This window comes from Erpetoichthys calabaricus, chromosome 4 (assembly GCF_900747795.2).
Source record: "Erpetoichthys calabaricus chromosome 4, fErpCal1.3, whole genome shotgun sequence".
NCBI classification, from domain to species: Eukaryota; Metazoa; Chordata; class Cladistia; order Polypteriformes; family Polypteridae; genus Erpetoichthys; species Erpetoichthys calabaricus.
The window spans coordinates 62,935,318-62,948,659 of NC_041397.2; the positions used below are offsets into that span (position 1 = coordinate 62,935,318).

General features: G+C 34.1%; 1 protein-coding gene across 1 annotated transcript in view; it reads left to right on the plus strand.

The window, feature by feature from the left end:
- Positions 1–13,342, plus strand: part of LOC114650091 (serine/threonine-protein kinase 24) — a 157,917-nt gene that overhangs the window by 107,413 nt on the left and 37,162 nt on the right. Inside the window, exon 6 of the mRNA XM_028799535.2 lies at positions 10,747–10,932. Coding sequence (XP_028655368.1) covers positions 10,747–10,932 — 186 coding nt within the window. The remainder of the gene's footprint in view (positions 1–10,746; positions 10,933–13,342) is intronic.

Consider the following 13,342-nt stretch of genomic DNA (forward strand, 5'->3'; position numbering starts at 1 on the left):
CAGCCTCCCTATGCCATTCCCTGCAATTCCATCTTAATGTACCTGTTCTACCAGTCATCCTCCGCCTTTTGCTTCAGATGTTCAAGCCATCTTAGGTGTTGTGCTGAGGAAAATAAGACTATCACCTCCTCTTTGTTTTACCTCTTTTTTCATATTCCTCTCAATCCTTGACATTCCACACGCCCTCCTGGTGATTCTCTTATCTTTTAGTTTTGCTTCATGTTCTGTCTAGATTTGCTCCCATAGAGCTTAATACTACTTACATAGCTTTCAAAAAATGTTTTTTTCCTTCAGAGTGGGGACAGCTCTGTGAATTTCTTCCATGCATGTCTTTCCTTCTCTATTACTGCTATGCCTCCATCTCTGCTTGCACTCACCTTATTATCTAAATAATTTAATTTCCAATTGGTCATTTCTAAATTTACAATTATCAACTCAGCCTTCTGCATTCCTTGCAGGATTTCGACTAACCTATATTGCATTCTGTGCCTGCAAATTACCCTTCACACCACTATAACTTTTATTCTCTCCACTCCCCACATCACACCTCAGGGAAGCTTTTTTTATTTTTTAAAACAAATAAAACAATATCTCTAACATTCTGAGAGGATACTTAAATGGCAGAAAATTTAATGTGGGAAAACTGAAAGAAAGAATACCATGTCCCAATTAAATGGGGTGCCTCTGATAAACCTGCCAACAGACTGGTTTTACTGTTTCCTCAAACCAATATTAAAAACTTTCCCATCCTTTCACATTTCTCTCTGCGTCCCTTATAAAAATAACATACATGAATACATTCTCGTGTTAACTAGAATCACACCCTTTTTCACCCACTTCCAGCCACATTACGTGAAGGCACAAGGAAGCTCTGTGGGAGTATAGTCCAAACAAAATCTTTACCTGTAAATGTTATATCACTTATAACATCATTTAAGTATTTGCTATATATTTAGTTTAACTATTATGCTTTACATCATTCCCAGCTTAGTTTTCCTATTTACTGCTTAATTCTGTGAATAGGTCCATTGTTTGATGTCATGGACGGTTATGGTTCTAGAAATTAGTCCAAGACAGTAAAAACTGAATTATTTATGGTGAAATACATGTTTTTATCAGTGGTAAAATTTGACAGTTAAATTATTCTTCTCTATCATATTTTTTGTTAACAGATTTTTTAGCATATCCACTGTTACTACAGTTTAGTTACAGTATCATTTAAATTAACCTGATACATTTGTATCAAAATAGGAAGTCAATAAAGCTATACTGTCCTTTGAAAATGCCAAGAATTAATGTATCACATTAAAATTATTATGCCATTCATCTCCATTACTCTTTTTGCCAAAGAGGCAAAAGTAAAAGATTTTAGTTAAAAAGAATTGGGTATTAAGATGTGTGTAATGAAGCTGAAATCATTAATTATGAAATGTTCCAATTCTAAGTCAGTAACCCTCCAACACTAAGGAGCACTGAGATGTTTACAGGAATGTACAAGAAAAAATAAATACCACACTTCAAAACATTTTAGGATTGACCGTGGTGTGCTTCTTTCCTTTGAAACATAGTATGTACAATTTTTAAAACCCCAGAGGGAAAAGGTTAGGATAAAATGTTTTTTTGATATGCCATAAGAATATTTCAATGTATATTATATAATAATAAAGAGTTATATGTATTAAATTGACCCAGTTGCACAACTCAATAACTATTTACGTTCAATCTTTTATTCTTAAAATAGTGCATTCATGTTCTTTTTTTCACTTATGAGGTATTAAAGTGACAGGATGTTTCAGATTATTTGTTGGGGTTTCACACTTCCAGTTAAAAATATTGAGAAAGGACAGCATAGATCCCTAGGCATTTTATAACTACTGTAAATTTGAAAAATTAACTTTATTTGCAGTTAGTTAACACCAAACATTGCCAAGTCAGTACAACACAGCAAATTCCAGACCACTATGCAAATCGTTTGTCTTTTCTTTAAATGTGGTACATTTCTGTATAGTATTGTTTATGCAGAGAATAAAGGAAAGACTTTGCTTCATTGGGGGTTTCACAGAGTTGCACTAATGAGTTTGTGGACATCACAGAATCAAGGAGGCTTTTTTTTTTTGGCGGGAAAGTAAAACTATGTAAAATGCATTTACTCCAGGTTTTATCAGAAACACTAGAGGTTTAGGTTCCCCAAATGTAATATGTACAATAGCCTGCACTCATTTGTGAATAATGACACCGACAAGCATTAAAGGCTAACTGTGTCAAATATAGATCCATAGCATCAGTACAGACTTCATCTCATCAGTGCTCAGTTGATGACATTGACGCATATTTCCAGTTGCATTGTGTAGTTGAACAGTCTGATCAGGGCAAACTGTTCAGCAAGAGTGACGTTCAAAGATTGGCCCTAAATCCGACCAGTGGAGGAAGCTGTACCTTTCTTTTTGGTGGAATTTACGCTTTTGTATTCTAGTATTTTGTATGTATTGTATTTCGTTATATCTGAGATATGTTCTTGTATAAAATTTTCATTTGTTGCCAAGTGTGCTTTACTTCACTCGCATTGCTTCTAAATACCTAATTGATTTAATTGCTTAAAGTCAGACATTTACAAACTAATGTTTACAGTAAAACTGGGCAATTGAAACAAACATTTTTATTTGAATAAATATTTTTGCATTTCACAAATTCTCATCCATAATGTATGCACAGTAGGGAATTAATCAGTCTTATATATATTGGACCACAGCCATCCTTTTTCTTAATAGGTAATGCATTTCCATTTTGTTGTAGATCAAGTACAGTAAAATCTCTTATCAGTCACTCACTCAATTAACCGTCAGTCTCCATTAACTGTCAGGGCCAAAAAAATATCTTCTTATATAATACGCTACCGTGGCTGTCAGTTTGTCTGTCCAGGATTTTAAATCACCTGTAGCTCACAAACTGTTTGAACTATTGACCTGAAATTTGGTACTCATATACTATGTGACGTCTACTATCCGCTTTTTTTTTTATTTTAATTTGTTTTACTGTAGAATCAACTCTCAGCAGCGGCCAGCAGGGTGGCCATGCACCGCATGTGTACAGGCGCCGTTCTCATCCCGACCACCTTTGCCGTCACTTCCCCTACCTCTTCATATCTTAAATTATTCTTGAGGCAGATTGAAGACTTGAGTGCCAGCTTAAGTGAAAAATTAAGGAAAACTTACTAAGTAATTGCAACACAAACACTGACTTGCTCAGTTTTAACGTGAAAAGATGCTGACGAAAGCGGGCTACTAGGGTGGAGAAAAGAAGAGCTGCTCAGGAAGCAGCAAGCGCATTAACCTCTGAGCAAACGAATAGTAAACTTACAGAGAAAGAGGTTGAAAACTGTGAATGCTCAAGTCAAGTGTATTTGTGCACCGTTACTGGTGTATAAATAATTAAAAACATAGCACATGCCAGCACCTACCTATTTCTTTATTACTACTGCTGTGTGGTACGCTGTAAGCTGTGCACATTGGATCAACTCTCCCTTGTGCTAGTATGCAGTGTTCTCCCCAGCACCATGTGTCATGCAGCATTTTGAAATCGTAGTGCCAATTACGTACCCTCACTTTTAATAGTGTTTCATACCTTTTCTATTTTGTTATCATTAATCTACTATACATTGCAATGGTTGATAAATGTATGCATGTGGTGTTGGAATTGTCCCAGAAAATTGATGTTATTAAACATTTATGAAATGGCGAAAGAGCTTCAAGTATTGTCTCAGTTTACAGAGTAGGAAGAACAACAGTGAAAGAATTGAAAAACGTGTTGAAAATGGAAACCACTGATGGTAATGTTATTTTGTATTAATGTTAATGTTCTTCTGTTCTGTAATTTTCTTTTTAAATCCTGTTATAATATGATTTGATAATATATTGTGACGTGCAGGCATCTTGTGATGCACTGTGCGGAAGCTGAAACAGAATGAATGCTTAAGAGATGGGACTGGGTGAACGACTTCTGTTCTGTAAGGGATGGACATGCCAGTTAGTGACAGGAGAAGTTACGTGACAAAGGAAGGTGCTGCAGCAGAAGGAAGTTTTGAGTAGTGATTTGGGACACAATTAGCAGGAGTGTTTGTGGTATAGAGAAAGACAGAATGTGAGTGGTAGGTAGTACTGGGCAGTATGACCAAAATTCTATATCATGGTATTTTTCAGAATTATACCGGTTTCGCGGTATTGGACGGTATTTTTTTCCCATGCATGAGTGGATGTTAACCACATTTTCCACTGCAATTACTGGCTAAGAATAACCTATTCCACTGTCATGAGAATTGTACATTGTACAAAAAAACATTTTAATGTGCACACAAGTATTAATACAAGTTTGCATGGCCCCATAAAGTTCAAGAGGGTGGCACTAATGAAGGGGAGGAATCACATTGCATGACAGTTACAGTCAAAATATAGAACGTTTTTATTGAACAAATTTTGCAAACAACTTAAAAATAAATTTTGACAACATATTTTCAACCATCCAAAGAGGCATTTAGACTTAGTAAAATATCCAGAGGTGTTTGTCAAAAGTTGTACTGGACTGAACATGTCTTAGAAAAGAAAAAAAGAGTAAATATTTTTTGTAAACCAACTACACTTTCTTTTAATGTTAACAATCTCTGTCCACTGACACGTTAAAGTGGCTTTTTAAACAACTTTACCATCATTAAACTGCATAATATTTAAACTAATAAATAATAACAATACAATAAATAATAGTGCAGCTTCCAGTAATAATACTATTACTTCCAGCACAGCATACCAGCACAGATCCTTAGCAGTGAGCCACCACTCCGTCCCTTGCTTCAAGCTAAGCTATATACATAAATAATAACACTGCAACTTGCATTTATAATGCTATTTGTGGTATAGTCCTACGGAAGCGTATTAGGGCCACGGTGAAGAACAAAAAAATATGGACACAGTGAAGAAAAAAAAACAAACATGTCAAGATTAAAGTCGACATTTCCCCTTTATTCTCATAGTTTATTTTGTCATTAAAGTAGAATGTCGTAAACTCAACTTCATCCTAAAATCAATGTTTAATTTACTAGATTTTCTCAAACCCCGTCACAAGTTAATGTAGCACATTAAATGCTTTGTGTTAAGTGTTCCCTGACCCAGTTGTTAATCGCTATGTGCTTCTTAAGCTGACTTCCTCTACACTAAGAGAAGGCGCCGGCAGCAATCGCTGCACAGAATACATTCACTTTGATATTCCTTCTCTCTGAAAAAGTAGAATGCAAAGATAAATTTTCATGATGAAATGCATTAAAGCAGGTATTAAACATGCACGGTAGAGCTGCTCCCTCGCAGTAAGGAGTCCCCAGGTGTATGTTCAGTGTAGGGAACTTTATGGCAGGTGTGATGAGGCTCCAAAAAACTGGATGTATGAATGGGTATCGCACAGGTTTAACTTAAATATTGTGTAAATATTGGGTTTATGATCTGGTGGTCGGAGACACGAACACAGAATTCAATGGATGTTCTTCTGAGCGGGCCTTCTTTATTGCATGCGTGCTGTCTCTGTCTGACGTACCAAACCCGTAGTTCCTATCTTTCCTTTTTCTTTCTCCACATAACCAATCATCACATGATAAATGTCTTTGTGAAATTAAACCTAGTTATAAACTTAGACCATGGAGTGTTCAGAACTTTAAAAAAAATATTCGTTATACATGTTTAATTATGCCATCCATTCAGGGTTGCGCCCATTCCAGCAAGCATTGTTTGTGAGGCAGGATCAAATCCTGAATGTGGCGCCAGCACATCGCAGGGTGAATACGAGCAATACATACATTAGCAGGGTCAATATAGCCTAACAAAACCCCACATCCTTTAATGCATTTCATCATGAAAATGATATCAATTTATCTTGACATTCTAAATTTTCAGGGAGCAGGAATATCATGAAATTAATGTATTCTGTGTGGTGATTGCTGCCTGCGCCTCCTCTTAGTGCAAGAGGAAGTCAGTTTAAGAAGCACGTCGTGATTAACATGGCTTGGAAAACACTTAACACAAAGCATTTAATGTGCTACATAACTTATGACGGGGTTTGAGAAAATCTAGTAAATTAAGTATTCATTTTAAGATGAAGTTTAGTTTACGACATTCTACTTTAATGACAAATTATGAGAATAAAGTCAATATGTCGATTTTAATCTCGACATAAACGGCGAGAATAAAGTCAACATGTCGACTTTATTCTTGTCAAAAGCGTCAAGATTAAAGTGGAAATGTCGAGAATAAATTCAACATGTCGTCACACTATTACACAGTACCCAGGTACATTACGCAATATTGAAAAAAATAAAACAAGTACAACTTGGCTTGCAGTATTATCCAGTAGTATAGAAACAGTATTCACACAATTGAACATAATGGTCCACATCCGACCTTATAAAACCAAAGTATCTACAGACCACAGATATGGCTCCTTTTTTCTGCAAAAGTTCTTCTGTCTCATCATGTTCAACTTTATCGTCGGCTACAGCTTCAATTTCAGAATTTTCTCTGTCCATTTTCACCGTTCAATACCTCCACTAACGCATGTACTCCGATGCATTCGTGTTTAGCGATGCAGCAGTGAAAACAGTCCCCCCCCCCTTAAACAGTTTCCCGCTGCGCCACGTTCCGAACGTTGTTTAGGCTATTTAAACCATTGTTGCGGTATAAGAAAAATCCCTATTGTAACAAAAATAAAAAACGGTTTTTGGTATGAACCGGTATACCACCCAGCACTAGCGGTAGGAGATAAATTGTTTAATAGGGAAAGTTTTCATTTATTGTTTTGAAGTTGTAACCCAGATAAGAGAGTATAAGACAGGGCGCTGTTTGTTACGGAGTTAAGTAAAACATAGAAAACTCCAGTACTCTGAGTTGCGCTTGCTTATATTTATTATATGAATTAATTTTGTTAATGTAGTTTTGTGTGGTAAATAAATAGGACTGTTCACTAACCTAATCTACTATGTATCATTTTTAAGGTAGCTGTTCTGTTATCCATATTTTCTCTTATCCATTACGGCCTCGTTCCCGACCACTGTTGGATAAACGAGGTTTTATTGTATTACGTTTTGTTTGGCTGCTGAAAAACCGCCACTGGCTGTGGAATAAGGACTACATTTTTCAAAGGTATCCCATAATGCCCCATTTATCCCATCAGCTTCAAACTAAGGGTCACAGGTACTCCGTCTGTAGGTGTTACACTCTCCTCTTTGCTTTTTAAGCCATAATAAATAGATTTTCTTGATGATCCTTTCTCTGGTCTGCTAATATTTGAGAGGGCATATAATCGTGGACTGTCTAATGCTGTCTTGAGTTAACAAGAAACACTTTGTTCTCATTGAACTGAGCAGCAATGTGTGGATTATATTTTTTATTTCTCCAGTGCCTTCCAACCTGCCCTGTTGAGGGTTAAGTTCACAGATATGCAGGTGAATTAGCCTATGGTATCCTGGAAAACTGGATTATCCGTCTGGCAGAATGCATTTGGTGAGGCTGAAGGGCTGTATTTCTGATGTGCATGTCAGCTGCTCTGAAGCACCACAAGGACCAGTGCCATCTTCTTTTTTGTTCACAATGTACTCCTTTGACCATAAATTTAATACCCATTCTTATGTACAGTGCCTATTAAAAAGTATTCACTTCTTGGAAGTTTTTCACATTTTATTGTTATACACTTTAAATTGTCTTTTTATCTTGATCAACAGAAAATAAATCTTTAATGTCAAAATGAAAACAGATGTCTGCAAAGTGAACTAAATTAATTACTAATATAAACACAACTTAATTCATGTTATAAATATTCACCCCCTTCAGGTCAGCATATAGTAGATGCACCATTGGCAGCAATTACAGTCTTAAGTTTATGTGGATATGTCAATATGAGCTTTGCACATCACAGCCTTAAATCTGTGTGGATTGTTCTGCATAAGTTTAACATGTCTGGGGTCAGATTTATAAAACTTCAGTATGCAGAAAAAAGAGGATTGCAATGTGCATATTCAGCTTTCCTCATAAAAGTCGGGATTTATTAAAGAAAAATCAGATAAATCATAAAGTTCAGGCAACTTGAAAAGCATGTGGTAACTGCAGCAGATTAAAGGTGATGCAATACAACACGTTCACAGTGGCTTAAGGAAGTTTCAAGCATGCACAGTGCAGCGCTCTTCCTTTAGTATAGATGATGCTACGTCAAATGTACAGGGACACTCCACTGCAGTTTTGCACCATTGTTGAACAATGTGCTGTAGTGAGATTTCTTTGGGCAAAAGGAGTGAAACCTCCTGACCTAATTAGGTATTAATTCAGTGCCAAAGGTATGAAAAGGCAATTGTGCCAGCTTTTTACAGTATTGGTGCAAGTACATGAATTACTTCTGAAGGCACAATAATACACGAGAAAAACGCTAGTACAAACTACATGTAAAAATGGTTCACCATAGTAATGCTTCAGCACCACATCCATACATATTGAAAAGAAAAACATCAGGAGTCATGTCTGGAAATGCTTTGTGTTTGAGAAGAAATTTTTCAACACATTTGTGCAGGAATTATATTTGTTATTTAAAAATAAAATTAAACAAAGCACACAGTCGTGTTTTATTGCCACTTTAAACTCATTGTGTAATTAGTCCAGAAACATGCTTTGAAAGCGAAATAACATTACCAGTCAAATGAGAGGTGTAATCATTTAACTTGTATTCTCACACATTTGTTAGAGGAGATGAAAAAATACTGAGATTAATCATTTTTAATAGTGTCCTACACAGTCTCAAAAAAATGAATGAACTCTGCATTCATTCTCTGATTGCACTTCTTCAAATGTCCATCAGACCAAGCCTCCATCTCTTCACATTCAGTTCAGTGTCACACACATCCATAATTATGCATATAGGATTGTGGGACGTGAAAGGACTACCAGGGCAAATGACAGTTAAAGCAAGTAAAACATTGAGGTAAGACTCAAAGTGCCTGTTTGACTTTTCTTCACCAGTGATGGCACAAGTTGCTCTATTTGTTAGTAACAAAATATTTAGTATTTCAGTGCTTTGAAGGACAAGGGAAATCTCCCTATTGATATGACATGTACTGTGTTAACAGAAATGAGTAATCGCCGAAACACACAGCAGGAGAAATAAAACAGCATACTTTATTGTTAAGTATGAATCTGCAAACACTAAATTTGCCTTCAAAAGCCAAATGAATTACACAAACTACTGTTGATTATCACAGTGAAATACAGTAATTATTCAACCCCCATTGCAAATTAGGTCTTTTGGCAAAATTTACAAACTTTTTGTGTTGAATGTGGAAAAACCACTTGTAATATTAGTTGTTTTGGTCTATATAAATTGTTCTTGTTTGATTTGTTTATTGCAAAGAGCTAAAGTTTGTAAATTTTGCCAATGGGCAAAATTGCAGTGGGGGTTGAACAATTTTGAGTGCAACTGTGTAACCCCTAAGTGAAATCACACACATCATATAAGTGAACAGTACATTGAAGAATGTAATGCTTCCTCAGTTATACATTTTTCTGTACAGGTAATGACAGCCAAAGTAATTTTCTAATTCTGGATTTGTTTTACAGCCATTAGCAGAAATAAAATTTGATAACTTGCATTCGAAACCATAAAAACCTCAAAATAAAGATGGTTAATTAGGAGTTTCTTGTAAAACTGATAAGTTTTGATTTCATACAAGAGGCTTTAGTGTTTGGATAGATTTAGAAAATTGAAAGTACCTTGAGTTTCTAACGTTTGACTCATTTATTGTTATTATCCAGCTAATTATTCAAATATAAAATCTTACAATAGCAAATGTCACAAACTTGTGTTTCACTGACAAAGTACACTTTACAAACATGTTACAAAAACAGCTTTAAAGAGTTTGTTTAAATGGAAATATCCTGAATTGTCTTGGAGTTCAGTAATTCAGCAAGGTTTTAGCATGGTTTTTACAACCAGATACTTTTCCTGACACCATACCTCCCCATTTTTCCTGGTATATGTAATAATGTTTGAATTTTTGTATTTAGTATGTGTTTTAGGCAGAATTTTTCAGTTACTGGACAAAAAATGTCAGAATTAATTTATAATGAATTACCTTAGCATATAAACATTTACTTCAGGGTGATATAATTCATTATAACCCTATGCTGAAATCCCCATTTGTTGTTACACTGTTGGGATCCCCAATTTAGCCACACATTAAAGTTCAAGCTCTACATTTTAGTTTGATATTTACAAATGCCAGTACTTGTGTACTTTAAAAATAACTGGGTAAGTACTTGATGGGACCAGTATTTTAAAGCTGTTAGAATTTGCATATTTTATATTGTATTACAGAAAAAGGCACCCCATTGTTCACTTCAATAATGGAATTACTTAAATAATATGTCATTGAATGTTATTTCTCTTTTTGCTGTGGTATCGTGTATCATTAAAATTTCACTGGTATTGGTATTGAATACAAAAATTCCGGTATCATGGTATTACTACTTGTATCTTAAGGTGTATTGTACACTGAGAACGGTCAATTAAGTTATGCAGTCATAATTTATCTGTATGTGAATTATGTTTTGAAAACCTTCTATGTGGTCCTATTGTCCTTTTTCCAAAAATATACTTCAGATTTGAGTTAGTTTTAGACTTTGAGTATAATGATGCTTTATTTCTGAAATTTAATTACATTCTTTTTTTAAATAGGCAGACATCTGGTCTTTAGGTATAACAGCAATTGAACTAGCAAAAGGAGAGCCACCTCACTCTGAATTGCATCCAATGAAGGTTCTATTCCTGATCCCAAAGAATAACCCACCAACACTGGAAGGAAACTACAGCAAACCACTTAAAGAATTTGTTGAGGCCTGCTTGAACAAAGAACCTAGCTTTGTAAGTTGAGAAGAAAATGTAGGGTGCTTTTTGATATGCCATTTTCATAATATTTAGTAAATTGTTTTAGCTTAGGTATTCGAATATATTAAGTATATGAATATATTTTAAAATTTATAAAGTTGTATTCTCAACACGTGAAATGTGGTCGATGTATGAGTTATATTAAGTAAAACTAGAAAGAAATAAGTTCAGATTGATCAAACGGATTTGAGAGGTAAGGGTCTATGATAATTAAAAAAAACAAAAAAAACGAAATTTTACAAAATAATCAGCTATGTGAAAAATATTTAAATCAAGACAATGTACAGTATATTAAAAAATATGAAATTATAATCTTCAGACATGAAAATGAAAACAATATGCTGGGATTTTATGACACAAATCATTAATATATTGTGTCAATTTTAAGATAGCCTTAATGTAGGTTTCATACAGTATTTGTCCTATTTTAATTTGTTTTCATTGCAGTGACATTTGAAAATCTACTTTCACATAAGTATATAGAGGCAAACTGGAGTAGAATCTTAAATGTTTATTAACTTAGAAGTCCACATTCAGTATGATTTTTTTTTGGGCTATTGAGAAGTAAATTAGTATTTAAATATTTTTAACATAACGACTGAGGTAGAATTATCCAATGTATCTTCTTCATTTGTAGATCATTCTTTACTTTTCATTAAGATTAAGTGGATTCAGAATCCACAACAAAACTCCTGATTGTTTTCAGATGTAAATGATTGCTCACTAATTTCAGTTGTTTAATTTTTTTTCATTCATTTTTCATTTCTGCCTCATCCATTTGGTCAGTTATGTTTTGAAGTTATCAAAGGAGTTATCTTTCAATTCTTTGTGTCCAAAATTAATTTTTCTTGTCTGGGCCCTCTGTTTTATTAGAACAGTAAAATGTTATTTTATGTATTTTCTGAAATGACAGGTTGAACTTTATCAAAAACTGAAATATGTCTGCTGGGTAACATAATATAATGTTCCAATCTGTATCTCTGAAGAACTGCAAATGATTGCAGTTGTTTTTTGATTGGAATGTAATCATCTCTACTCTCAGATCTTCACAAAATCTTTTTAAAAACCTGACTTTGCAAAAGCCACTGAAGTTTTGCATGTAATAGCAATTTAAAAAAGAAAGAAATCTAACTTGTTTTTTTTTTTTTTTTTATTATTTTATAAAAATAATTAAAAACGATCAGTAACTACAGCTGATACATGGCATTATGACTAATGCCTCACGGAATTGCTGTAAGGTTTTGCAGAACCCCAGGATTCCCTGGAACACAATTTAAGAAACACTAACATAGGGAATAGTACTACTTAATGATAGAAAATGTGCCTCAACATTAGTGGTGACTAATATTGAAGAAAGTGGAGGAACAGTCATTAAATATCCTAGATAAATGTGACGGAGACATTGCTGGTATTTGTGCCTCATGGCTTCATAATGTAGCAATATTCGTCATAATGTAACTGTATTCATCAATAAATCTTAAATGATAGCTGTTTATTTGAAATTTGTATTTCTTCAACAGCTGAATATATTTAATCTTGTTATAAGTTCTCTTGCAACACCTTAAGTACATTTTAGAAGTACCAAGATAGCATTTAGCTATTATGATTTGTGAAATCCCCACAATGAAATGATTTTTGTAACTATATGGTTTGCTTCCCACAGGAATCATTTTCAGGTAAACCTTTGAGATTTATACTCATTGATTTAACTTTTCTTTTATATTTGTTTCATGCAGCACTTAATACCACGTTGATTTTAATTGTAAACAATATCTGGTGTCTTCAAGTGTTTATTGATTCGTTTAAGTGTTTACATAGTTTATTTTCAGACACCTGTGTGTGTGTGAATGTTAAAAACCCTGGAAGGAAACAGCAACTTGAAATTATAGGCAACTTTAACCATAGGCCATGAACCCTTACAAAATAATTGATGGTCCTAATAGTACAACTCAGAAAATTATAAATTGAACGAAATAATAAAGTAATATTTGTTATTTCCAATCAGCTATGCTTCCTTGCACTTTGGTTTATGCTATTAAGGTATGACCCACTAGGGAGAGATTAGAGTTAAAACTCTGAAGTACTGTACAAATGAGGAGAATGAAAATTTTAAAAAATTGTAGGAGAGGTGTGAACCACTACAGAGAGATCAGAATTAAAGCAACAATTTGGTTAAAGGTTGCATTTATTGGGAGCATGATATTTTGCATCTCTACAAATTCAACTCTTATTCAATGAGTAGTACTTGATTGTAAGGCTTGATTGTCATGTCCTGTAATTTTATGAAAGTCATTATGAGCCTGCAAGATCTACGATATTATTTAAAAAAAAAAAAAATATATATATATATATATATATATATATATATATATACCCTAAGTTCTTG